The sequence below is a fragment of the Lingula anatina genome, chromosome 3, assembly GCF_051362555.1.
Source record: "Lingula anatina isolate TDL-2025a chromosome 3, LinAna3.0, whole genome shotgun sequence".
In the NCBI taxonomy this organism is placed as follows: domain Eukaryota; kingdom Metazoa; phylum Brachiopoda; class Lingulata; order Lingulida; family Lingulidae; genus Lingula; species Lingula anatina.
Genome location: NC_141769.1, coordinates 4,501,248 through 4,526,116, shown reverse-complemented (window position 1 = coordinate 4,526,116; position 24,869 = coordinate 4,501,248). Strand labels below are relative to the sequence as shown.

The 24,869-nt window shown below is 35.8% G+C and overlaps 4 protein-coding genes across 7 annotated transcripts; 1 reads left to right on the top strand and 3 right to left on the bottom strand.

Annotated features, from left to right (window-relative positions):
- Window positions 1-76: 76 nt before the first annotated feature.
- LOC106179647 (ras-related protein RabC-like) lies at window positions 77-3,314 on the bottom strand. Its single transcript, XM_013563366.2, has 5 exons — window positions 2,802-3,314; window positions 2,103-2,304; window positions 1,461-1,675; window positions 1,123-1,206; window positions 77-959 (listed from the first exon to the last, which is right to left on the bottom strand). Exons 1-5 carry the CDS (start codon window positions 3,130-3,132, stop codon window positions 859-861), a joined length of 933 nt encoding a protein of 310 aa, XP_013418820.1. The 5' UTR covers window positions 3,133-3,314; the 3' UTR covers window positions 77-858.
- A 138-nt stretch (window positions 3,315-3,452) lies between these two features.
- LOC106180735 (queuine tRNA-ribosyltransferase accessory subunit 2-like) lies at window positions 3,453-18,731 on the bottom strand. 4 transcript variants are annotated; one of them, XM_087008395.1, is made up of 12 exons: window positions 18,592-18,731; window positions 14,399-14,528; window positions 13,728-13,812; window positions 13,346-13,409; window positions 12,982-13,086; window positions 9,808-9,978; window positions 9,505-9,604; window positions 9,113-9,201; window positions 4,794-4,894; window positions 4,555-4,680; window positions 4,218-4,343; window positions 3,453-3,793 (listed from the first exon to the last, which is right to left on the bottom strand). In XM_087008395.1, the coding sequence occupies exons 2-12, from the start codon at window positions 14,520-14,522 to the stop codon at window positions 3,676-3,678; spliced, it is 1,209 nt and encodes a 402-aa protein (XP_086864521.1). In that variant the 5' UTR covers window positions 14,523-14,528; window positions 18,592-18,731; the 3' UTR covers window positions 3,453-3,675. The 4 variants fall into 4 exon arrangements, with proteins under 4 accessions (XP_086864521.1, XP_086864522.1, XP_013420284.2 ...); XM_087008396.1 differs by lacking the exon at window positions 18,592-18,731 and adding an exon at window positions 15,646-15,737; XM_013564830.2 differs by lacking the exon at window positions 18,592-18,731 and adding an exon at window positions 15,220-15,315.
- Window positions 15,472-19,923, top strand: LOC106179636 (negative elongation factor E-like). The gene is made up of 9 exons (XM_013563353.3): window positions 15,472-15,617; window positions 16,051-16,123; window positions 16,386-16,447; window positions 16,743-16,817; window positions 17,124-17,192; window positions 17,510-17,576; window positions 17,824-18,004; window positions 18,599-18,762; window positions 19,263-19,923. The coding sequence occupies exons 1-9, from the start codon at window positions 15,537-15,539 to the stop codon at window positions 19,340-19,342; spliced, it is 852 nt and encodes a 283-aa protein (XP_013418807.2). The 5' UTR covers window positions 15,472-15,536; the 3' UTR covers window positions 19,343-19,923.
- Window positions 19,854-24,415, bottom strand: LOC106180789 (zinc transporter Slc39a7). Its single transcript, XM_013564916.2, has 6 exons — window positions 24,197-24,415; window positions 23,219-23,761; window positions 22,711-23,031; window positions 22,391-22,507; window positions 21,930-22,024; window positions 19,854-21,526 (listed from the first exon to the last, which is right to left on the bottom strand). Exons 1-6 carry the CDS (start codon window positions 24,381-24,383, stop codon window positions 21,275-21,277), a joined length of 1,515 nt encoding a protein of 504 aa, XP_013420370.2. The 5' UTR covers window positions 24,384-24,415; the 3' UTR covers window positions 19,854-21,274.
- Between the last annotated feature and the right edge of the window lie 454 nt (window positions 24,416-24,869).

Here is a 24,869-nt window from a genome sequence, read left to right as displayed (position 1 = left end):
TAGATTTATTCATTAAATTACACGATAAATAGATACAGGAGCGTCCCCCAATCTTTGAGGTAACAAAAAAAAAAAAAAAAAAAAAAAAAAAAAAAAAAATACTGTACTGACTTTACTGTAAAAAATGCTATAGAACATGCATCTACAGTTTATCACGGATATAAGAAGGCCTTGATGTATAGTGGTAAACTTTGGCTAGCGAGAAATAGGCCGCATGTAATTTAAGATCCATTTGCTTATCAAATATCCAATAATCATTTCAATTAGCTAGGTAAGTCTACAATCTTTATCTCTGTTTCTGTATCTCTTTCTCTTCCACGATCTCAATATCTGTTTGCACAATTTTTGCATTTAGCGGATCTACACCGTTACTTATCGCATTATCATGTCTACTCATGACGTCATACTTATTAAATTTTAATCTCTTTTCGTGTCAAGTGTTCCCATGAAATTATACTCTTTAATTCAGTGTAATACTGCACGTGGAGTTTAAAAACATATCCGAGAGAAAAGCAAGATATGGAGAAGGTGATGCACATTCACTGTCTAGCTTCGTCCTCACACATCTCCGCAAGGAGGGCGGACCAAAAACGGACGTTCAAGGGATTTTTGGAACACACTTGTAACGACCGCTTGAACACAATAATGCATTTTTCTTTAATATTGTACGCCGCCAATGATGATAAAGACAAGAACACAGCAAGGAGATGACAGTATTGCTTACTGACGAGATAATTAAAAGGGGACACTCAAGGAACACATACTCGAAAGTTATGACCCGGTGTATTAAGATACCAATAACTTTTTTCCTGAGCTCTCCATAACCAAGCGGTTTTTTTCTCTACATTATATATCCTTTTAACATTTACAGTTTACTGATGGTTCTCGCTGGTGCTTGTCAGACTGGAGATGTATGATATCTGAATCATCTGCCTTGCCCTCATTTCTCTGGCACATTTCTGAAACATTAACGATAAAGTCTTCACATTATTAATTCTTGCTTATTCTAGCAATATATATTATCACGCACTACTGATTTTTTACAAATGTGAAAAATAATCATGAAATTTCAGAAGAGGCAAAGAGAGAGAGAGAGAGAGAGAGAGAGAGGAGGGGACCGACCATTTATGAGGATTCTGAACACGGCTTCAACATTAGCGCCCGTTTTTGCAGATGTCTCATGCGTGAAGTCAATGTCATGTTGTTCTAAAAAGAAAAAAATCAGCAAAGTGATTTAGTACCTGATGCAACAGGGGGGGGGGGGGGGGGCACATTCTTCATCCAGAATATAGAGTGTTATCAAATGGATATTAATATGACAATATGATGGAGTTTCCTTTAAATATGTACGATTTATTATCGATAAAAAAAGACAGTTCTCTTACGCTAAACTATATTCAATTAAACAATTAATTAGTATCTTTATTTTAAGTTGACGCATCTGACTCATGGACGCTTACTGGCGAATTCTGAGGCCTCGATGGGTTCCACCTCGCGCTTATTTCTATTATCCTCTAGGACCAGATCTTGTTTGTTGCCAATCAACATTATCACTGCATCGTCGCAACCTCGACTGTTCTGGTAGAAGTCTTGTAAAAAGTGCCGAACTTCTTCAAACGTCTTTTTTCTTGTTACGTCGTAAACCAAAATAACTGCATCCACAGCGCGGTAATATCTGTAATTATAAAAAATAATCAGTGCTGTGAGAAAATTAAATGGAGAGAAAAAAATTTGATGGATAGGTCTAATATGTTTATTTGCGCATTTGTTTATGTGAACCACACTACAACTTTGATAACTCAAAACGCAAAAAGACAAAGCGAGCGGCCAAAATTTGTTACAATCAATAAATTGTCTTCTGGCAGAGATTTGATCCATTCTGTAGGTATTTTCTCTTAGATCTAAGGCGGCATAAATGACCAAAGGCAATTGTTTGCAATTATCTTATATTAATGTATTAAAGAAGAATCGTTGTTTGTACAGAATTGGAGCTACAACTTGTACACCATGCAGAAAAATTGCTCAATCATATACAGACAATATATATAACAACGTCGTGCGCGTGTGCGCGACAACGGACGAGAATACGAAATTTTACTCACGTGCGGGACATTGAAATATACGTCCCCTTTCCAGGACAGTCCCAAAGTTGTAGCTTCACAGATTCATCAAAATCTTCAGAATTCACAGTTTTAATTCGGTAATCTGGCCCTAGCGTTGGAGCGGTCTTTGCTAGAAACTTGTCATCTACGTATCTGTCTAAGAGACTAGTCTTTCCGCTTTCAGTCGCCCCCAGGAATATTACTATGTTGTAAAAAAAAAAAAAAAAAAAAAAAAAAAAAAAAAAAAAAAAAAATTAGTATTTAAAGATAAACAATAAGCATACGACCAACATTCATTATCACAAGTCCATCGCTTTAGCAGACTCTTAATGTCACTTAATGTGACTCTTAATGACACCCAGGCTCAAGGCGAGGAATAGACTCACCTGAGAATATACATTTAGGGTATACACAATACGAACAGCTAGAAAGTAGGCCTGTCACGTCTTCGCGATTGTCATAACTTTTACCTATATATATATATACATGTATGTGCTGTCACTATACTCGATGTGCATATTGTAACACGGCCAATTCATTCACAAGAAACAAGCTCATTAAAAATAGAGATATAGGGAAAGAGGGATCATTAGAAAATCAAACTCTCGAGAGTGAACTAAACAGTAATAGGATAAGCTATAGATATGGTTGTGACGTATGCATCACGTTAAAAAGCTACAATGTAGACTATTTTATCACCTTTTAGCCGACGTTCAGCCGTCTGGCTCACAGCTTTGTCCAGTTTCTCAATAATAAAGCGCTGGTCACATTCGCCCTCTTCCAGCCCCTTTCTAAAGACGTTATAAGCGCTATGGTCCTTCGTTCCAAGTATATCTAACAACTTCTTCACCTTATTCTCGCGCGTAGTCTGACCAACTATGTCGTCATATTCAGAACGGGCAAGTTTCCTTTCCTGGAGCAAGAGCTCTATGACCTCGTCAGCGTGCAAGTTTTTGGTTAAGAACACTCTGTTCTTCAATAAAACTGAGTTTCCTTTAGATGAAGTCTTACTTCCTTTAACAGACGCCATTTTCTACGGGTTATCCGTTTCTGTTTACGATGTAACAAAGAGACGACCTACTTTATGAGGTATCAGCCTTTTTATTGAAAATAGGCCTAATGAAAAGGGTGGGTAGTGCACGAATGGGGGCATTTCTTCTACGTGGTATACGATACAACAAATTATCTCTGAGCTTCTATGGTGAACCATTATCCACTAAAACGCTGGTTTCACCATCATAATTGAAATGTATGTGCATGGCACAAATAAGAGAAACGTACAGTGAAGTAAATTACTGAAAAAAATATGAAAAATCGTGGAAAAACAAAGGAATAAAAAAAGAAGCATAATTCTATGCGCAGTGTTTTATTCAACTGAACATATGTATACAGATGCATTTATTTAAAAAATACTTTCTACTGCGCACCCCGTTTTTATTCATTTTTTGCGCTATATCCATTCTTTTCATATATGTACGGAATGAGCTCCAAAATCTTACAGGATAAATGTTTACAGTCGTAGCCTACAGGCAGTCCTTCACGCAAAGAAAAGAAAATACAACAAGCTGTACTATCAAGACGGTTTTGTCACTTCAGTTCTTTCAACCAATTTCCTGAAAGTTTCCAGTTTGTTTTCTTCTGTGCTTTTCCTCAGGGTCTCAAAGAATGAGAAAAAATGGTGGAAGTTGTGTCTGTAAAGAAAATAAAAAATAGTCAAACAATATTTAATACATAATTACTGTAGACCCAGCAGATACAGATAAATTAACGCCTTTTCATGCATACCATTAGAACTTAAATATTCATACTTGTATTTGTGGTCCCCTTATTACTGACACTGAAGTTTTGCCACCAGGATTATCACAAATTGATGGGAAAAAGGCTCAGAAGAAAATGCTGACAAGTTCAAAAAGCCCTTCTTTTTCTTCCCTCTCTTTACCAGAGGCTAGTTGTGAGATGATGTCAATCCCGGCAAAAATTCTGGCTAGATGTACAGTACAGAAATGTGCACAAAATTAGCCAGTGAAGTATCTGTGAATATTCAGAGAAAAAAATCTTTGGGGCCAGGTGGAGTACTCTCTCTCTCTCTCTCTCTCTCTCTTTCTCCATACTTACATCATGAGCAGCACTCCTCTGAGAAGTTCCCCAGTGTTGCACAGGTGGTTTAAGTAGGCCTTGGTGTAATTCTGGCAGGTGTAACATTCACAACCTTTTAAAAGTGGTGTGAAGTCATCAAAATATCTGAAAAAAAATGCACAGATAGATATAAACATTATGCCAAATCAAAATAAAGAAGTCGACATGCAATGTTTTACAAATACATTTAAATAAATATGAAAAAGTCTGTGTGTGTATATACTCACTCTTATATTATGTTATGAAACAACATTAATTACCAAAAAGGTAACAATAATAATAAAAATAATAAAAATACACCATACTTAAACATTACCTTTTATCATTCAAGTCAATGTGATATGAGGCTTCATTGTTCCAAATATTTTCATCAGTGAGACCAGGTGAAACCTTGAAGGGAAACACAAGAGCACACCCTCTCTCTGTGAGTAAGTAAGGATAGCTGAAGATACCAGTCAAGGACACAACTTTTATCTTATTTTACAAAACATTTATATGAAACAATGATAAAAAGTTCTATATAATACCGAGGGTATAAAGCAATGTCAAGGATACGTGCTGTCAAATAAATCTATCCCGCACTGCACTGCTTTTATTATAGCCTGTGGACTCCATATTCCAGGCAGGTAACGTACCTTGTGGTCTGGAAGGACTGCCTGGAAATAAATTCATGCTTTTTTAATTACTGTTTTTATCATTATGAATTTCCTGCATTTTAAATCAATATGAAATATCTAAAATGATGACTACTTTTAAACTAGTGATAAGAAGCAAAACTCAATACTACAATAAATCAATAATAATAATAATATTAATAATAATAATAACTAGAGGATCAGAGAGGCGATACCGCCTCCGAATATTGTACCACCAGCTGGAGCAAGCGCATTCGTATAGACCCCCACATACACAAAATAAGGGGTGCAGCCACCAGTCTTGTGCTTGACAAGCTGTAAAAATGCAATCAACAAGAATTTTCAAAATATGCAAAAAATATATATAACTAAAAATGGTGCAATCAAAGTTAAGTTCATTGTAAGGTAGGTCAAAGGTCAATTTCAAGGTCACAGTAAATTGCCAGTATATGACTTCCTATCCAACTTCAATAGTAACTATGGACCTATCTCTGCCAGTTTTGGAGATAAAAGGGAAGCAAAATTTGCAAAGTTCAGTTCATGGTGAAAAGTAGGTCAAAGGTCAATTTCAAGGTCACAGTAAGATTGCCAGTATATGACTTCCTATTCAACTTCAATAGTAACTATGGACCTATCTCTGCCAGTTTTGGAGATAAAAGGGAAGCAAAATTTGCAAAGTTCAGTTCATGGTGAAAAGTAGGTCAAAGGTCAATTTCAAGGTCACATTTAGATTGCCAGTATATGACTTCCTATTCAACTTCAATAGTAACTATGGACCTATCTCTGCCAGTTTTGGAGATAAAAGGGAAGCAAAATTTGCAAAGTTCAGTTCATGGTGAAAAGAAGGTCAAAGGTCAATTTCAAGGTCACAGTAAAATTGCCAGTATATGACTTCCTATGCAAGTTCAATAGTAACTATGGACCTATCTCTGCCAGTTTTGGAGATAAAAGGGAAGCAAATTTTGCAAAGTTCAGTTCAAGGTGAAAAGTAGGTCAAAGGTCAATTTCAAGGTCACAGTAAAATTGCCAGTATATGACTTCCTATTCAAGTTCAATAGTAACTATGGACCTATCTCTGCCAGTTTTGGAGATAAAAGGGAAGCAAAATTTGCAAAGTTCAGTTCATGGTGATAAGTAGGTCAAAGGTCAATTTCAAGGTCACAGTAAGATTGCCAGTATATGACTTCCTATTCAACTTCAATAGTAACTATGGACCTATCTCTGCCAGTTTTGGAGATAAAAGGGAAGCAAAATTTGCAAAGTTCAGTTCATGGTGAAAAGTAGGTCAAAGGTCAATTTCAAGGTCACATTTAGATTGCCAGTATATGACTTCCTATTCAACTTCAATAGTAACTATGGACCTATCTCTGCCAGTTTTGGAGATAAAAGGGAAGCAAAATTTGCAAAGTTCAGTTCATGGTGAAAAGAAGGTCAAAGGTCAATTTCAAGGTCACAGTAAAATTGCCAGTATATGACTTCCTATGCAAGTTCAATAGTAACTATGGACCTATCTCTGCCAGTTTTGGAGATAAAAGGGAAGCAAATTTTGCAAAGTTCAGTTCAAGGTGAAAAGTAGGTCAAAGGTCAATTTCAAGGTCACAGTAAAATTGCCAGTATATGACTTCCTATTCAAGTTCAATAGTAACTATGGACCTATCTCTGCCAGTTTTGGAGATAAAAGGGAAGCAAAATTTGCAAAGTTCAGTTCATGGTGATAAGTAGGTCAAAGGTCAATTTCAAGGTCACAGTAAGATTGCCAGTATATGACTTCCTATTCAACTTCAATAGTAACTATGGATCTATCTCTGCCAGTTTTGGAGATAAAAGGGAAGCAAAATTTGCAAAGTTCAGTTCATGGTGAAAAGTAGGTCAAAGGTCAATGTCAAGGTCACAGTAAGATTGCCAGTATATGACTTCCTATTCAAGTTCAATAGTAACTATGGACCTATCTCTGCCAGTTTTGGAGATATAAGGGACTAAATGTTATAATTTTGGAGTTACCATAATGTGCCATAAATTTCCTACAGAAAAAATTAATTAAAATAAAGAAAAGGTCATTTTGGTCAAAGTTCTTGAAATGGGAGGTTCTCTGAAGTTGCAGAAGTTTAAATTTGATAAAATAATGTCATTTTTGACCACAAGTTGTCTGCTTTGCCAAGCATTATGTTTTATTTTTCCGGAGTTCAAAATTTATTATCCATTACCGTACTGCACATTTTTACGGAAGCCGACTGGTGCCATATGTTGAAAAAAAAAATTATCTCGAAATTTCGAGATAGCATTTTTTTTGTTCAAATTTCAAAATACTATCTCGAAATTTCGAGATAAATTTTTTTGCTCAAATATCAAAATGCTATCTCGAAATTTCGAGATAATTTTTTTTTTGTTCAAATTTCAAAATGCTATCTCGAAATTTCGAGATAAAAATTTTTTTTGTTCAAATTTCAAAATAGTATCTCGAAATTTCGAGATAATTTTTTTTTCTACATATGGCACCAGTCGGCTTCCGTACATTTTCCTTTCACCACCAATATGTACTTTCTGATACAGCGTAACTCGAAAACCGTATGGAATACAAAAAAACCGAGACCACCCCCAGTGTTGGGCTTTACATGCTCTACAAAATGCAAAAAAGAATGGGTCTCTAGCATTAACGGTTCCCGAATTAGAGACAGTTTTCAGTTTCGGTATCTTATGGCCGCTACTCCTGTGAAAATGCACCGATTGACCCCAAATTCACGGAGATGAAAGATGACCTGAAGGGTAACACTTTCCAATAATATTATTGGTTAAGTCTGTGTGGCGTCTGAATAACAGGGCAAAAAAATTTTTTTTCGTAAAAAATTTCATTTTTTTGAAAATTTTGACCCATTTGACCTTGAAGTAAAGGTCAAAGGTCAAATCCGAGGGTATATTTGAAATCTACACATATGACTTTTGGAAAGCCGTCTATAGAAATTTTTCCCGTAACTCCTTCTGTAGGGTAGATAATTAGCATTTAATTTTGCCATTTTTAGACAAGGGTGCATTGCAATGAGTGCCACACCCAGACCCCAATACCGACAAAGCCCAAATTTTACGTGGAACGAGTTGAGATTATAGGTGACCTAAATCCATGAGATGGGTACGGGGGCCCTTACCGTCTAGGAGGAGAAGCGGTAACGGTAACATGGCGGCGGAGCCGGCGGAACGGAACGGATGGGACCGAAACCATGTGTACCGCCAGCGCTAACGCTGGTGGTAAATTTTTTTGTTCAAATTTCAAAACAGTATCTCGAAATTTCGAGATAATTTTTTTTTCTACATATGGCACCAGTGGGCTTCCGTACATTTTCCTTTCACCACCAATATGTACTTTTTGATACAGCGTAACTCGAAAACCGTATGGAATACAAAAAAACCGAGACCACCTCCAGTGTTGGGCTTTACATGCTCTACAAAATGCAAAAAAGAATGGGTCTCTAGCATTAACGGTTCCCGAATTAGAGACAGTTTTCAGTTTCGGTATCTTATGGCCGCTACTCCTGTGAAAATGCACCGATTGACCCCAAATTCACGGAGATGAAAGATGACCTGAAGGGTAACACTTTCCAATAATATTATTGGTTAAGTCTGTGTGGTGTCTGAATAACAGGGCAAAAAATTTTTTTTTCGTAAAAAATTTCATTTTTTTGAAAATTTTGGCCCATTTGACCTTGAAGTAAAGGTCAAAGGTCAAATCCGAGGGTATATTTGAAATCTACACATATGACTTTTGGAAAGCCGTCTGTAGAAAATTTTCCCGTAACTCCTTCCGTAGGGTAGATAATTAGCATTTAATTTTGCCATTTTTGGACAAGGGTGCATTGCAATGAGTGCCACACCCAGACCCCAATACCGACAAAGCCCAAATTTTACGTGGAACGAGTTGAGATTATAGGTGACCTAAATCCATGAGATGGGTATGGGGGGCCTTACCGTCTAGGAGGAGAAGCGGTAACGGTAGCCGTCCGGCGGAGCCGGCGGAGCCGGCGGAACGATCCGGACGAGACCGAAACCATGTGTACCGCCAGCGCTAACGCTGGTGGTACAATAATAGTATTCAGTAGTATATTATCATAATTTCTGAAAGACATGCTCAAAATATTGAGTGAAAATAATTTTCAATGATAATAATCATTTAGTCTATTTTCATGCACTCTATGTGAACTGTAACCATCAATAAAATGATAATTCAAAAACACTGGTATCTCCCCTTACTGTTGTATCCTTCAGTACTGCCTCTATATCCATGATCTGAAACTGTTCCATCTCTGGCCCAAATCTGTGAAAACCCTCCAGTATAAACCCTGGAAGTGTTACAAAGTATTACAAATTATTACAGCACATAATACCTGATGTATTAATCAACTAATAATATTTCTGTAATAAATTTTACACCCATTGACTGAACTTACAACTTATTTTCACTGCACTATACTAAGCACTACAGCTTTCTAGCACATTATATAATATTTATCCATTTTAGGTGTAAAGTTAAATAAAGAAAAAAGAACTTCCTAAAATCCAAATAAATAAATAAATAAAATTGTTTTATTCCAAATAAAACCACACCATTGCACACCAAATTTATATCCAAAAGTCAATGTTACCTTCTACTGGCCTGAGACACGTCTGTCTGGCACTTCTGATTCTTTCATTAACATCATATCCACCTTCTATCACACCAAATATTGCACTACTTTTTAGAACCTAATTTAAGATTGAAAATAATAAAGTAAATATTTATACATATTGTATCAAATTATCATTAAGCAATGGAATCACACATGCAGTATACATTTCTTCCAATTTTTGGATATTTGTCTAATCTAATGCTATAATGTATTTGATATGTTTTAATATCATGACATGAAAACATGAGTTAACTGATCAATAAAAAACTTTTCTCTGACCTGAGATGCACTATGTTTTTCTATACATGAGTCAAGAAAATGTAATGTTCTGTCTACAGCTTTTTGTAATCGTTTCTTGGAAGAATTCCTGTCTGTATCACTATCGCAGAGCGGTTGGTACCAGTCTGGTCGTATAGCCTCTTGCAGCTTTATGAAGTGCTCTACGTCAAGCTGAAACATTGAGAGGTAAAAGCATGAAATGCTAACTTCTACGTCTTCTCAACGCTAGCATCAAAATGTTCAACAGACAATAACAATGAATGTCATGTAAATTTAAAATGTGACAATTTTGTAAAATGTGACAATTTTGTTTGTCCTAAGCGTAAGACATTAAATTACGTTTACCTTCGAATGATTTGATCATTTTTGCCACTTAAAAAATTAGTCTGCACCTTCAAATTTTTAGCTTTCTAGTTACTTGGACTAATTAACATGCCTCCAAACTCTACCATCCCAGATCACAATTACTAGTCTAGACAGGAATTTTAAGTGCTAATGGAAAAAATCAACAATAGCTTATATTTCCACTAGACTACGGTAAAGTCTTGAAAATTTCGTCGTTCTTGAAAATTTCGTCGGCAGACGATTTGCCGCCGACGTAATTTTTTTCCCTTTGAAAACTTCGTCGACCTTAAAAATGAGGTACTCGATAATTTTTGAAAAGTTCGTCACCAAATATGGCCGCGTTGTCCAGCTCAAACATGAAGGTAATGCGTCAGTTGATTCAAGACAATGATACGATCAGGATATCATTGCCGATAACACTCTCAATGGGAGATAGGAACAATAGTGCGCCCCTGCAAGCGGTTACTCACAATATAGATGGTTTAGATGTGAATTCCCGTTCTCAATTGCGGGAACGTCGGCCTTTTGTCTTTAGTTGCATTACTATTACCTGGCTTAAGGTGCGTTATCAAGCCGGCAAATAGAAGTCACAGGCTGCGGCTTTGTCATTTGTAACGCCGTTATTGTTATCGGCGGCTGTCCTAAATGAGGAAGACACAATGAAAAAATCAAGATATTATCTCAAAGTGAAATGTACCCGGATAACACAATGAAAAAGTCAAGATATTATCTCGAAGTGAAATGTACCCGTCACTTCTATTCATGTCCATGTTCAATTTAGGACCATTTAACGATTACCTGGCTCGTACATGGAGATCGTTCGCAATGCGAATGGGACGAGATGGCAATTTTCATATCTTCAGCGGAGAATCGTTCCCGTAATATCGTCAACAGATCGTTCGCGATCCAAACGAGACGAGAAGATAACTTTCATATTTGTAGCGGACTCCGTTCGCATAAGATCATCAGCGGGAGATGCGATTCGAGAGAGACGAAAAGGCAATCTTCATATCTTCAGCGGGAGATCGTTCGCGATGTAAGCGAGAAAAAAATGCACTTATCATATTTGTTCAAGGGAACTTCGTTCGTGGAGGATCGTCAGCAGGAGATCATTATTTTAACCCCCCCCCTTCCCCTTTGAATTTTATAAATAATATTTATTTTTCATTTTATCTTTAACCCCCCCTTCCCCCGCTCACGGCATATCTTCAGCGGAGAATCGATCGCGTAATATCGTCAGAGGGAGATCGTTCGCGATCCGAGCGAGACGAAAAGGCAATTTTCTTATCATCATCGGGAGATCGTTCGCGATGTAAGCAAGAATGAAATGCAATTTTCATATTAGTTCAAGGGATTTAGGGAATTTTGTTCGCGGAAGATCGTCAGCGGGAGATTATTTAACCCCCCCCCCCCCCCCCCCCACACACACACACACACACACACTTTGGATTTTTAAAAAATATTCATTTTCATTTGATCTTTAATCCGCCCCCCTTCCCCCGCTCACGGTATATCTTCGGCGGAGAATCGTTCGCGTAATATCCTTAGGACTTTGTTCGCGTAAGATCATATCAGAGGGAGATCGTTCGCGATCCTAGCTTGACGTAAAGGCAATTTTCATATCTTCATTGGGAGATTGTTCGCGATGTAAGCAATAATAAAATGCAGTTTTCATATTAGTTCAAGGAACTTAGTTTGCGAACGATCGTCAGCGGGGGATCATTATTTTAAACCCGTCTCCCTCTTTGAATATTATAAATAATACATATATTTAGTTTTGTCTTTAACCCCCCCTTCCCCGCTCACAGCATATCTTCGGCGGAGAATCGTTTGCGTACTATCGTCAGGACTTTGTTCGCGTAAAATCGTCAGAGGGAGATCGTTCGCGATCCGAGCGAGACGAAAAGGCAATTTTCATATCATCATTGGGAGATCGTCCGCGATGTAAGCAAGAATGAAATGCAATTTTCATATTAGTTCAAGGGATTTAGGGAACTTCGTTCGCGGAAGATCGTCAGCGGGAGATCGTTCGCGATCCTTGCTAGACGAAAAGGCAATTTTCACATCTTCATCGGGAGATTGTTCGCGATGTAAGCAATAAAAAAATGCAGTTTTTATATTAGTTCAAGGAACTTAAATTGCGGAAGATCGTCAACGGAATATTATTATTTTAACTCCCTGTAAATTTTTAGGAAGTTACAGATGGTAATTTTAGAAGGCCTGACACTCAATCCTGGGAAAAGCCCTGCATGCAACAAACGTTCCCAAGTGCGTAATTTTTTTTAACATGTCGCATCCAGGTTATGATGCAAGGTTGCAATTAGGCTTATCTTGATCCTTCTCCTCTATCAGGAGGTGTGTTTCTCACCGAGAAAATAATTCTCAACATGTTTTCGGGTACAGTAAGTTAAATATAACTTAATCGAGATGCACTAATAAATAGATTATTATTTACCACCAGAAAATGACTTAGGAAGTAGTAACGAATATCCCACCATACAGGAAGGTCAAAGATAACAGTCGCTAAGGATAAAAGCCCAAAGGCCGGATTTTTGAAAATTTCGTCATACCCAGGAGTGGGGAAGAGGTAATTTTGAAAAATTAGTCTGATTTACACAATTAAAAATATTAATTAATTTTTAAGCGACGAAATTTTCAAGACTTTACCGTAGTCTAATTGGACTTTTTCTATTAACACTGAATAAATAAAGTAATGTATTTTTTTCAACTAGATCAGTGGTAAACTTACAGTCAATTGAATCATACAAGCAGATAATGTCCCTACCTGGTTAACTGTTTAAAGAAAAAAAAAATCCAATATGTCGATACCTTAATCTTCCCCCCTCTGGACCACACCGAGGCTCCGTTCTTGTCATTAAACCCAGTCGGAAATCCTTCAGCAGAATCGTGGAATGTGGAAAATATTAGCCGATTCTGAAATGTTCAGTTGGAGTTTTGGTTCACACCAACACCAAAACATTTTCATTATTAATATTCCCCTATTCATATTTTTTCCTTAACAGTTAACTTATAATTTTAAAATTTACACTATATAAACAGTGTAACTCAGTGAAGATTAAACCAAGAACAAAGACTTTTATAGTGTAATCATTTTGGAAATAATTAAAATTTATAACTGTTACAGTTTCAGTCTTATAACAAAATGCAATCATTTTAAAAAGAAAGTATGTACCTCAATGACAGAATACTTGCCCATGCCTTTTCCAAAGGCCTCTAAACTCTCCTGATGTTCTGCCCTTAAAAATGTGTAAAAAAAAGAACAATCTCAATTTACCCTCAAAAAGAAAATTTTGAATTTTTCTAAATATCATGTGTATGGCCAATCTTAGAAATTCAACTGTATACATGTTGTTCCCACACAGTAATGAAACATCTCTAGTCTCAATTAACTTAATACTGTGTATCAATTATAACCTAATATGTTCCATCCAGTTTTAATATTTGTCTATATGATCATATTTCCTCTTGTCATGAACATGAACCCCTTTCCTCACCACTTCCTCTCAAATTAGTACATTCATTAATTATAAAGATAATAATAATAAAACACTTACGCAAATCCAATTGGCAGGTGTGCAACAAGGGGAGCTTCTTTCATATACTGGGCCAGCAAACTGTGTGTCAGGTAAGGGGCACTGCCTGTGAATAGTGTACATCACATTATACAGAGTTTTAACAGGGGTCCAAACTGGGGAAAAATGTGTTTACTGAAGGACTACCAGGTAAAACTCTGCAAAATGCTTTATGGACAAGTAAAAACATGTATACATTTGATTATTGTCTTTCAGTACTACTGTACATGCACTTGTAAATTTATCCATGTACTCAAAAAGTGATGAAATAAAATAACAACTTAGTTATATCTCTATAGGTCTGTGCTGAAATACAAGTGTTAATTTGTAAACTATTTGATGTGGTACTTTTGAAAAATAATTTAAATTCTATTGGTGCAAGTGCTAGTCTCATAGTTAGCCCCCAACAGTTCTATATAAGAATCCTCACATGTATTAATGTATTGCAACTGCAAGTATCACAAAAGCATATCAAAAGTATTTACTGGTTCTATAAGTTTGAAGTCAAATGGATTTCCACATATACATTTAGTGTTATCTCTGAAAGTGCACATGTGATGGCGAAGAAGAAAAAAAACATTAATAATAACAACTGTGAATTATAACAACAATAAAAATAAATGGAAATTAAGTGGTTGTATATTCTGACATACCACTGGTGGTGTAAAGGAGACAGGCAGGTGTGTGTATTTCCCTGTCTGCCAGTCTCCCCAGCTCAGTCAAGACACCTGCTCTGGCACTGCTGGTGCTGGAGGTGGCTTGCACTGCAAACTTCATAGTGGACTAAAAAATAAATAGAAATAGCTCTGGGGGCCAGTCTAGAATCAAGCTAGTCTAGTCATTATGATATCCAACTTGGTATGTTATACTTGAACTCCTGAACTTTACTACTCAGTGACTACTGCATCACTTTAAAGATGAACATTTTTTTCCATTTGTTAGTCATCAGTTCTTTGATTCAGCATGCATGTACTGTGGCTGCACATTAGACCAACCCGTCTCCGCTCTTTAATTGTGGACACAATCTGGTGGAAAGGCTAACAGTAACAGAAGCAGACAAAATGCCACCCTCTCAGTCACCATCAAGAATGAAATTGGTCTGCAACCAAATCAGATCTTTGGAATAATGAGACTAGCTGAAACAATCTGAACATGTTGATACCGACTTTCCACCCAAGGGCGAAAGATGATGATGATTACATGTATGAGACAAAACAAAAATAACGGTATTATTTCCCATTCTGTCGTTCTAAAAAGCCAGTCCTTGCCTCAGTTCTCAACATTACATGTTACACATGTACATCACTTGTAATGTCGAAACCCGAGGCAGGCCAAGTTCAAGTGTAATACACTAGAACTGTGCATCCCTTTCCCTTCCTCCCACTTCTTTACAACATCTTTATGTATGTAATCATAAAACAACAATGTTAAATGTACACATTCCATGAAGTCTATTTTTACACATTAACATTACCTTCGAAGGCTTGGCACGTGTGCCAGTGTTTATCACTAATACTAAAGAAATCAAATCTTCACTGCCAAAAGAGCCAAAGCAGAGGTTAAATTAAAAATAGTTAATAGTTTCAAAAAATTTATATGTACAAAACAAGACATTTCAATCACATATATTTAATTTTATTGAATAATATTACGTTTATTACTTTAAAGTATTATCTAATTGGATAAAATGTAGATTTTATCTTACAAAATTTACCTTATTTGTGCGAAACTAATATAAGACAAATGGCTAACTTTGTAATTATATGGGACCTGCAGTGAAATACACAAAACATGGTGCACGTAAACATTCCTGCGGCACTTACTGAGGAGGAAGAATTACTGCAGAAGAAATATGCTAAGTTGAGGAGGAAGGTTTGTGTTCACCACAGATCTCACTTACATTTACTCCTTTCTTGCTTTGGATTAGAATACACTCATCGTAAAAAACTAATAAATAACTAGAAGTATATGCTCAGAAAACGACATAATCCCATTAGTAATAGATATTTCTGTTTGTTATTCAACTGTCATTCAGTTATTATAGACTCTACAACTTACCCTAAGAAAGAACTTAGCTGAACTGTTGTTTTAGATCAACTTCTTCAGTGCAGATTATTTTATCCTATTTATTTTTATTTATTTTATTTGATAATGTATGTCAAGAACGGATCAGATTATAAAGTGATAAAAAGTGATATTTGGTATATGTGGGTAAATTTTTGTTATTACTGCATGCAGTAATAAAAAAGTTACTGATGTATGATTTATGGCAGTGCTGACTCATTCTGAATCTTTTCTTTTTCAGAAAAAAGTATTACAGGCTCTAAAAGCACCAAAGGCAGAGGCACCAGTCCCTCAGGCAGAATCTCTCAAAAGAAGTTGGTATATTGTTGAAATCAGGCTATATAAGTGGAATACAAGTGCTATTAATCTATTGTTTAAAGTGCCAGCCATGGGATCATTGATAATTAGATATGAGCTGCCTTGGCAGTGATCTGTACTCTCTGAGTGATTTTCTAGTTAATGTTATGCTCTTATACTGCTTCTCATTACATTCATTGACTCTGATTGGCTAAAGATAGTATTATATTACAGAAGTTCAAGATATATGTAACATGCTGTTTTTCTCTGTTGTTTTAGAACAATCTGAAGCATCAGCAGTAGATGCCAAAGAGCAAGCTAAAAAACTTCTGAAATCTGGAGTAAGTTGATTTTGCTATTTCTAATTGCATTAGGCAGCTATCAGCTCACAACATGTCTGATTAAAAAGATCGTCATTTTGATTCATGGATTAAGGTTTTCATTTGCTGAAACTTTACTTCCCATATTTAAAACTGGGTTTAGAATTTTTCAAAAATATTTTCAAAAAAGGATCATCATTATTTTAAAATAATTTATTTGAACTTGTAGTTTATTCTCTCTAGGGTTCACAGGTTCCCCAGAATCTCATAACACCAATATTGATTGCTTCATTTTATTTTATTTGACACATTTTAGGCCATTAAACTAGGACCTGGATACAAAGATAAACATAGCTTCAAGAAGTCTAGGAATTTAGAAAAGAAGTTGAAGGTAAGTAATTATCTTCTGTCATTTTTAAATATATATTTAATCTCTTACTTAAATTTTGTTGTTTATTAAAACTACAAAATAATGCCATATTGATATTAAATGACAAAGTGGTTTATAAATTTTATCTTGGTATATGGTGATAAGAATCTTTAAATATTGGAATAGCTGAAATATTTTTTATAAATTTTATCATTTAAATTATGTTGAATTTCATAGTTCTCCCATGAGTCTACAATTGCAGTTGGCATATTTTAATACTTCCTTTGTGTTACATGAACAAAATGTGAACATTTCATGTTGTTGCAGGATCCTGAAAAACTCAGTTTATCTTACAATTTCCAACCATTTTCTCCCACTCAGCCAGAAGAGCCAGAGGCAAGTGATTAACTGATTTTATTAAAAGATTTCCCTTGAAATAGAATGTATTAGTAAATAATAAGAAATGTGGTAGAGATTATCAGTTATCATAAAAGGAATGTAGAAGGAAGTTGTCTTGGATGTTATATGCATATGCTAGTACATTTTTCTGAAGAGTGACCCCTTGTTGAAGCCGCAATAATAAGATTTTTATAAACTTTACTTTATCTCTGAAATAATGAACATACCATCTTGTTCCATTTGGAATGAAGATCGTATTTGTATTATGTTTCTTCTCAATGACTATATGTTTCTCTTCATCTTGGATTTTACAGCCTTCCAAGCCCAAAGTGAAAGGCCTGTATGAAAGTTTTGTGAGTTCGTCAGATAAAGAACATGGAAGTAAGCTAACAACAAAATATTTTATATGTGTACACACATACATACACACATGCACACACACACAAACACACAAAATAGGACCTACTTTCAGGTAGATGTCAGATTTTGAAAATACCTCCACAGTGCTTCTGTATCTCTGCATGTGGATGGAACAGAATGGATACAGATATTTTCAATCAATATTTGAAATTTTCAAAAGTCAAATTTGCCCATGTAGATATTTTAACATTTTTTGTCTCCTTTTCAGGGCATGACAGAGAATCTAGAAGGGAGCGGGGAGATCGTCCAGAGAGAGACCGGGACCGTGAATATCCTAAGAAAGGCAACACTATTTATGTGTATGGCCAGGGAATCACTGAGGAGATGCTGAAGAAAGCTTTTGCAAACTTTGGCACAGTGGTCAATATTAACATGGAAGTTGAAAAGAAGTGAGTAACTTCAATATTGCATCCATATCCTTTAAAAGCAACCGATTATTCAGGAGCAGTCGGCGTAAAATCGTGTAAAGTTAACATGAAGAGCTGTTTGCACTTGTGATGGGAGTAAGTAAAACTGGTAGATTATCTATTGTCGAGTTGAAACTTTTGTTGGAAAAAGGTGGGGTCACATCAAGTAAATCTCAAATAAAACCCCCTGAGTCAAAAATCATTAATTTGACATATTAAAAGCATCTTATAAAATAAGTTTTATTTGTGCCTTACAATAATATTCACAATGTCATTAAGCCATAACACAGTTTATGCCAAAACCTCTTTAGCTTCATGGTCATGAGCCAAGTTTTCCCATGAATTTTCTGACCCAAAACAGGATCAGTAACTGAACAAACTGACCAAATTTATCTTGCAGAATGCTGTGCTTCAATTTTTACTGGCATTTTGGGATGGCACTAGTGTCAATGGTGTAGTTTGATAACATACTAGTTTATTCTGTAAAGACAATTATGAATATACCCAGATGTGGAGCATTATGAAAAATAACCATGGTGATCCCACAGATATTAAATATAAATTATTACCTTTCAGTTGTGGTTTTGTGACATTTGAGAAGATGGAGTCTGCAGAGGAGGCCATCACTCATATGAACAACACCATGGTCCAGCAGATCCAGCTCAGAGTGTCCCTGGCCAGGCGACAACCCACTTTTGAACAAATTGCTGACCCGAGTAATGCCACATGGACTACAATAGGTGAGAAGCACTACCATGACGGTCAGTGCTTATGTCACAGCAGATGTGGAGAAGTGAAAGTCCAGAGGTGGAGTTTTACGTATACAAGCATGTCGTGCATGAATGCAAGTTTGGTCGTGACAGGGTCTCTTGATCTCCACATCTGCTGTAGTATATGTCAGGTAAACCACCTGTCAATAAGGTGTATGTGACACCTACTGGTGCCTCACACTCCTGTATATCACATACATCTGATTCTCCCTGACTCATGGTGTATCTATTACATAATTTTGTTTGTGGACAGTTAGCTTTAATGTAGATGGTCAGTTAGAGTTAACAATTCTTTGACGTGTACAACCACAAACTAGACATTATTGGAATACCTTACAAGTTGAACGTGGATTTAAGACCCATCTCCTGTCTTTATTCTCAGTAGATTCTGATAGAGGAAATGGCATATTACAATCTGTAGAATTTGTGAAAAGTTTTAGAAGAAATTTTCATTTTTTCATTCATTTCAGCTGCCAACAATTCCCAGAAAGGATTTCATAAAGATAAAAGACAATTGGTTTCTTATGACCCAGAAGAGGATATATTTTGATAAGGATAAATTATTTTATATTTGCAAAAAAAAAAAAAAAAAAAAAAAAAAAAAAAATTTGGTACCAGCAAGAGAATTTGCCACACTTTGGTTGCAGCTTTACTGAAAAATCTGTAAGGCAACAAGAACACAGACATTTGACTGTCAGATATTGATGTTAAAAAGGGTGAATTCTTATGATAGAAGTAAGGCTCGTCAGGTTCACGTTTCCATGACAACAGCAAACTTCTCTTACCAAGTACACACAGATCATCTTTGTTCCAGTAAAAAAGCTTTGGAATAGAAAATATTACATTTGCAGTGAGAAGAAGTGACTCTTCTTACCTAAGTACTTTATTCTTTTGCTCATTATACAAGTCCATTCATTTTGAGAAAAGGTCTGTTTGAAGTTATGGAAAGCACAAGTCTTTAAGGAAATATTTGAAGCTTTTGAATCACATAACATTATAATTTCAATGAAATTATATAGTTAAAAGTTAATATCAAGCTGGAAATAAACAAAATACAGTCAGTGGTTGAAATGCATTTATTATTCTTTGCCTTTGGCTGATGTATAAATAAACTATTTTTTATAAACAATATTGGACAGTGTTTTGTTAATCTTATATTGACAACCTATCATGCTTTGCTTTTTGGTGAAAATGGTCATGAGTACAACATTCATGACAAATTGTAAAAAATATAAACCTTTTAATCTTATCTGTGGCATATACAGCAAAACTTCCCCAGTACCACAAATATTTAGACTTACTGTGCATCAAAAAAGTATCCTAATTTAGTATCATAACACTAAATTGAGTGAATCTTTTCATGTTAGTATGTGCCTACCACTAATTGTCAGCATTCCAATACCAACGGTAGACACGCTACGAAATGAGCTTCTGTTTATCTTTTAATGCTGAACCTTAAAAAGTAACAACAACAAAAAAAAAAAAAAATGTCAGCTGTATCAACTTGTATTATAAATTGAACATCCTAGGTCTCATTTACATAGGATTCTACCTCCATTCAAAATTAAACTTTGACACAAAAATTAAAAAAATGCTTATCTCATATTGTAAACTGAACAGGCACTCACAATACCGAAATATTTTTATCTATGATCAAATTTTAGATAAATGCTGAAAATATTAGCTTCACCAAATGGGTACATGTCTAGATTTTGTCTCAAGCCTTTGTGTAGCTGGACCCTAATTTAATCTCAGACCAATCGCTTTGTAAAATGGCAAATCTAAAATTCCACCTTGGTTGTGATTGAGATGAAAAATTAGCCGCATGTCTCTGCATTTTAAGCTCAATGTGGAATGATGTCAGTAATCAACTGGTCACATCATACAATTATGATGCCAATACATTTCTACACACTTTCAGTAGATCCACTGAGAAAAATTCAACATAACATAAGACTTGTACACTAACCCTTGTTCAGATTATTAGTATTACCCTTATATGTTCGGAATCATATTCAACACCTGCTTCCATCAATCTGGATGTTTTTACTTTTTATAACAAAGAAAGTAAAACAAATATATCTGATATGGATTTCTTTAAATTCCTCAAGGTCTGAGTTTTATTAACAAGGTGGGAAGTGACCAACATTGCATATTTCTGAATTCAGCAACAAATGTTTTACCAACCGTCCTCAGGCAAATGCCAAAAAAAAAAAAAAAAAGACATTTACAAAATCCACTGACCTTCACGTCACTGAATACCTAATTTTTTCTTCCTATTGATCTACTTAACTTCAAAATTGGTAATAATAATAATAATAATAATAATTGAATATCAATATCTGTACTTTAAAAAAAAACTACAAAATATCAACACCTGACAATACTTTATAGATCCTTGCACGTTTTTAGTGCTCAATATAATGATAACATCAGAATCATCACATTATTAAAGAACACAGAATACTAGTACTCTAGCACTTTATTCGTATTGGGCTATCAACACCATCATGTAGACACCTGTCAGTAAGGCAATGATTTCTTTCACAGATTGCCAAAACTTTGTGTCCTCCAGTAGCTCTGGTATCACGGACACCGTGGCAATGTATATGAAGCCCCCGGCAGTAAAAGGGAGGATCCACGAGGTGGCGTAGTCACCTGCACCCTCCGCCATTAGACTACATAGTGTTCCCAGCATAGCGCCTATAGCTGTGGAGAATTGGAGAAGCATAGCCTATAAAGAAAAAAAAAATGTACTGAGTATTAATGGAGAAATTTAAGGCAAAAGCCCCTCTAAAAACTGATAAATAAATAAAATTATCAAACTGAAAATGAAATGATTGTATAAATACATCTAGAGTCATTTTGAAATAATTCATTAGAGTATATTTTTTCCTTAAAAAAATTGATAAAAAACAAAATGCAAAATTACAAGTACTTACTTTCTCATAGTTTTAATCAAATTTGACGAAACCAAACTCCATTTTCAAAATCATTAATACACTAAAAATAGATAAACAATAAAGCTTTAACAAATTAGAAGTTTTTGTATTAAAAGTATTTTGATGAGAATTCAGCTGTAAAGTCTTAGGGCATTAAATAGTGCCGATTAAAATAACACATATTTAAAAACCTACTTTTCTCTTTGTACAACCAGACTGCACTAGGATAGCAAAGTCTCCAATCTCATGTGGTATCTCATGCAGAAATATGGTTATTGTGGTAATAATACCTGAAAGATGAATGATAACAGACATAAAGTCACTGCTGTAGTTAAAATAGTAAAAAATGACAAAAAGCAGAGAATAAAACAGCACTGAAATTAAAAAAAAAAAAAATAATAAAATTGTGGGTCAACATGAGGGAAAGGAATTTAATCACTTTGAGAAATTCCCTCAGAGTTTTAATCAAATGCTTGGGTTGGTTTGCAAGACAACTGTAATCCTTTTGGTTGACAATATATTTTTGTCTCTCTTTACTGATAAATTGGGTATATCCCCAAGTTAAGAAATTCATCCATCTAAAAGAGGTGTCAGTGTAGTTCTCTACCCCCCTTCTCCCTTGGCTGACCTTTAAGTGCAGATGCAAAGATACTCACCAACATTCTGGCCTACCAGAAAAGAGGCACCTATGGCAAGACCATCTGTGAAATTATGAGCAAAATCGGCTGCAAGATTCAAGTAGCCTGCAACTTTTATATCCTCTTCTGGTGCTTCTGTAATATATATATAACAGGTGGTTAAATTAGTGACTTCTTTCTGTGTACCAAAAAAGGTTCTTGTTGTAACTCTTTAAACAAATTATTAATTTTAGTAGTTTCTCTCCCTCTTTCTCTCTCCAAGCACTGCTTGACCGTTTTAATAAAGTTGGCAAAGCCCCAGACATATCTATGTAACACATGCACCATAAATAACAAACCTGTAGCACCCTTTTCTTCTTTGTCTACTTTTTTTTCTCTATCATCATCATCATCCTCTTTATCCCCATTATCTTTTTCTTTTTTCCTCTGTCGTAGTTCTGTTGACGTTTCCTCTTTTTCTTCCTCTTTATCACTTGATCCCTGTTTGGAGTCTTCCTCCTTTGTCTCTTCCTCCTCTTTTTTCTTTTCATCTTCCTCAGGGGATTCCTTTTCAGGTGCAGGGGCAGAATGACTATGGCTGTGACCATGGCCCCCTTTCATTATCCTTACAAACTTTTCCACCATGAGAAAAGCTACAATCCCTGCCAGAACCCATAGACCTACAAATCAAATGGCCAAAATTGTGAAAAAAAATTTACAAGTTTTGGTAAAATGAAAATTATGAAAAAAAAAATCATCAATGACTAAATGTAAAGATTTTGACAGCCTGACTGTTTTTTTTTTTTTTTTTTTTAGCAAATGATACAATAATACAAGTAATTCTTGAGAGCCAACCTTGTCACTTACCAACACCCATGTCATGGGAATGGTCATGGGAGTGGCTATGTCCATGACTGGCATCGTGGGAGTGGCCATGTCCTCCATGCTCCTCCCCTTCTCCATGGGAATGTGGTGATACTGCATGTGGAATGAGATGGAGGAATGCGTCACCCAGGAGCCCCCCTGAGGCAAAACTTAACAAAACTTTCAACAACTCCTGGTGAGAGTCATGGGCATTCTCCACAGGAATGAAGAATAAAATTAACACAGGAGCACAGCTGATCATGGCCGTGGCTGACAGAGCTTGAATCCACAACATGGCTCCACCCTTCTCTGGAGGGGGTGTCTCTTTTGGAGGAATATAGCGCTCAAATTTCTTTGGTTCTTGATGTCCATGTGCATGCCCGTGTCCATGATCATGTGCATGACCATGTCCGTGATCATGAGCATGCCCGTGTCCATGATCGTGTGCATGCCCATGTCCGTGATCATGTGCATGCCCGTGTCCATGATCGTGTGCATGCCCGTGCCCATGATCATGTGCATGACCATGATTATTTGCAGGAGCACCTGTAATACATGATACATTGTGATATATATATATACAGAGTAGAAACACAATATTTCCATTTTTATGTAGAGGTTACAAGAATTAAAAAAGAACCAGGAAATAATAAATAAAAGTGAGGCTCATTCAATTGCACTTGAGTATTTACATACTTCTGCATTGTTAGAGGAATGGTTATTTTATGGAAAAGTACTTTATCTATTTTCATATTTCAAATTCAGTAATTTACTAATAATAAATATTCAGTAAGACAATATTCTATTTTGGTCCAAGTTAACATAAACTTGGACACAAAATTCACTGACCAAAACATCAACAATAAGTTTTCCCAGGTAAACTTAGCTAACAAACTATCTGCCTTGTAAGATTAACAAGCATATGCCGGCGTCGCTGCTGGCTAACATGGCGAAAAAAACCCTAAAAATTGAATGCTGTACCGTCTTGTTTTGCAGCTTCGTTGGCTTGCCTAGAATACTTAAAATGGGCTGGTTCGTCATGACTGTGCCCATGTCCTTGGTCGTGGGCATGGCCATGTTGTTGACTGAATCGCACACAGATTACCAACAATAACCCCAAAAATACGGGGAGAGCAATCGTCGTCCGCTTCCCTATGGAGGTCGCCATGTTGAGCGAAAGTGACGTGTTAAGCTTAACAATACGTGGCTTTACACGCGATTGTGTTTGTTGTGCTCGTTATCTCATCTGTAGCAATGAAGTGCCAGAGTGTCAAAGTGACGCTGCTTCTTTCTTTCTTTCTTTCTTTTTTTTTTTAGATTTTATTTTTATATCTTTTTTTTTTTTCAATTATATGTAGGCATATTTTTGTTTTAACCCAATCTTTTGCTTGCTTATACGTTGTTAGCCCTGCACCTTAGGCCTATATCTAGCTATATACATATGCCGGTATAGCTATTTGCCCCTTTTTTCGTTAAATATTCGTTAAAATTCAACAAGTTTAAAAATGATATCGTTCTTTCATATTTCTCGTCAAGCTATATTTCCACGTCCTGTATTGCTGTCTAGATGTAGACAGGAGTCTGTGCAATAATATAACTTTTTTTCTCTAAACAGAAATAAAATTAACTCAAGTGAGCACCTGAAGAGTGAATT

What these genes read in the sequence shown, in the direction of transcription:
- LOC106179647 (XM_013563366.2), bottom strand. Translation starts at nt 3,132, where the DNA reads ATGGCGTCTGTTAAAGGAAGTAAGACTTCATCTAAAGGAAACTCAGTT. An exon ending in GGCTGAACGTCGGCTAAAAG is followed by an intron (nt 2,305 to 2,801) that starts GTGATAAAATAG and finishes TTTACAACATAG; the next exon opens with TAATATTCCTGGGGGCGACT. An exon ending in TATATTTCAATGTCCCGCAC is followed by an intron (nt 1,676 to 2,102) that starts GTGAGTAAAATT and finishes TTATAATTACAG; the next exon opens with ATATTACCGCGCTGTGGATG.
- LOC106180735 (XM_087008395.1), bottom strand. Translation starts at nt 14,522, where the DNA reads ATGAAGTTTGCAGTGCAAGCCACCTCCAGCACCAGCAGTGCCAGAGCA. An exon ending in CACCTGCCAATTGGATTTGC is followed by an intron (nt 13,410 to 13,727) that starts GTAAGTGTTTTA and finishes CACATTTTTAAG; the next exon opens with GGCAGAACATCAGGAGAGTT. An exon ending in CCAGAGGGGGGAAGATTAAG is followed by an intron (nt 9,979 to 12,981) that starts GTATCGACATAT and finishes TCAATGTTTCAG; the next exon opens with CTTGACGTAGAGCACTTCAT.
- LOC106180789 (XM_013564916.2), bottom strand. Translation starts at nt 24,383, where the DNA reads ATGGCGACCTCCATAGGGAAGCGGACGACGATTGCTCTCCCCGTATTT. An exon ending in CGAAGCTGCAAAACAAGACG is followed by an intron (nt 23,762 to 24,196) that starts GTACAGCATTCA and finishes CATGTATTACAG; the next exon opens with GTGCTCCTGCAAATAATCAT. An exon ending in CTGGTTGTACAAAGAGAAAA is followed by an intron (nt 21,527 to 21,929) that starts GTAGGTTTTTAA and finishes TTTTCTTTATAG; the next exon opens with GCTATGCTTCTCCAATTCTC.
- LOC106179636 (XM_013563353.3), top strand. Translation starts at nt 15,537, where the DNA reads ATGGTGCACGTAAACATTCCTGCGGCACTTACTGAGGAGGAAGAATTA. An exon ending in GTCAGATAAAGAACATGGAA is followed by an intron (nt 17,577 to 17,823) that starts GTAAGCTAACAA and finishes TCTCCTTTTCAG; the next exon opens with GGCATGACAGAGAATCTAGA. An exon ending in TGCCACATGGACTACAATAG is followed by an intron (nt 18,763 to 19,262) that starts GTGAGAAGCACT and finishes CATTCATTTCAG; the next exon opens with CTGCCAACAATTCCCAGAAA.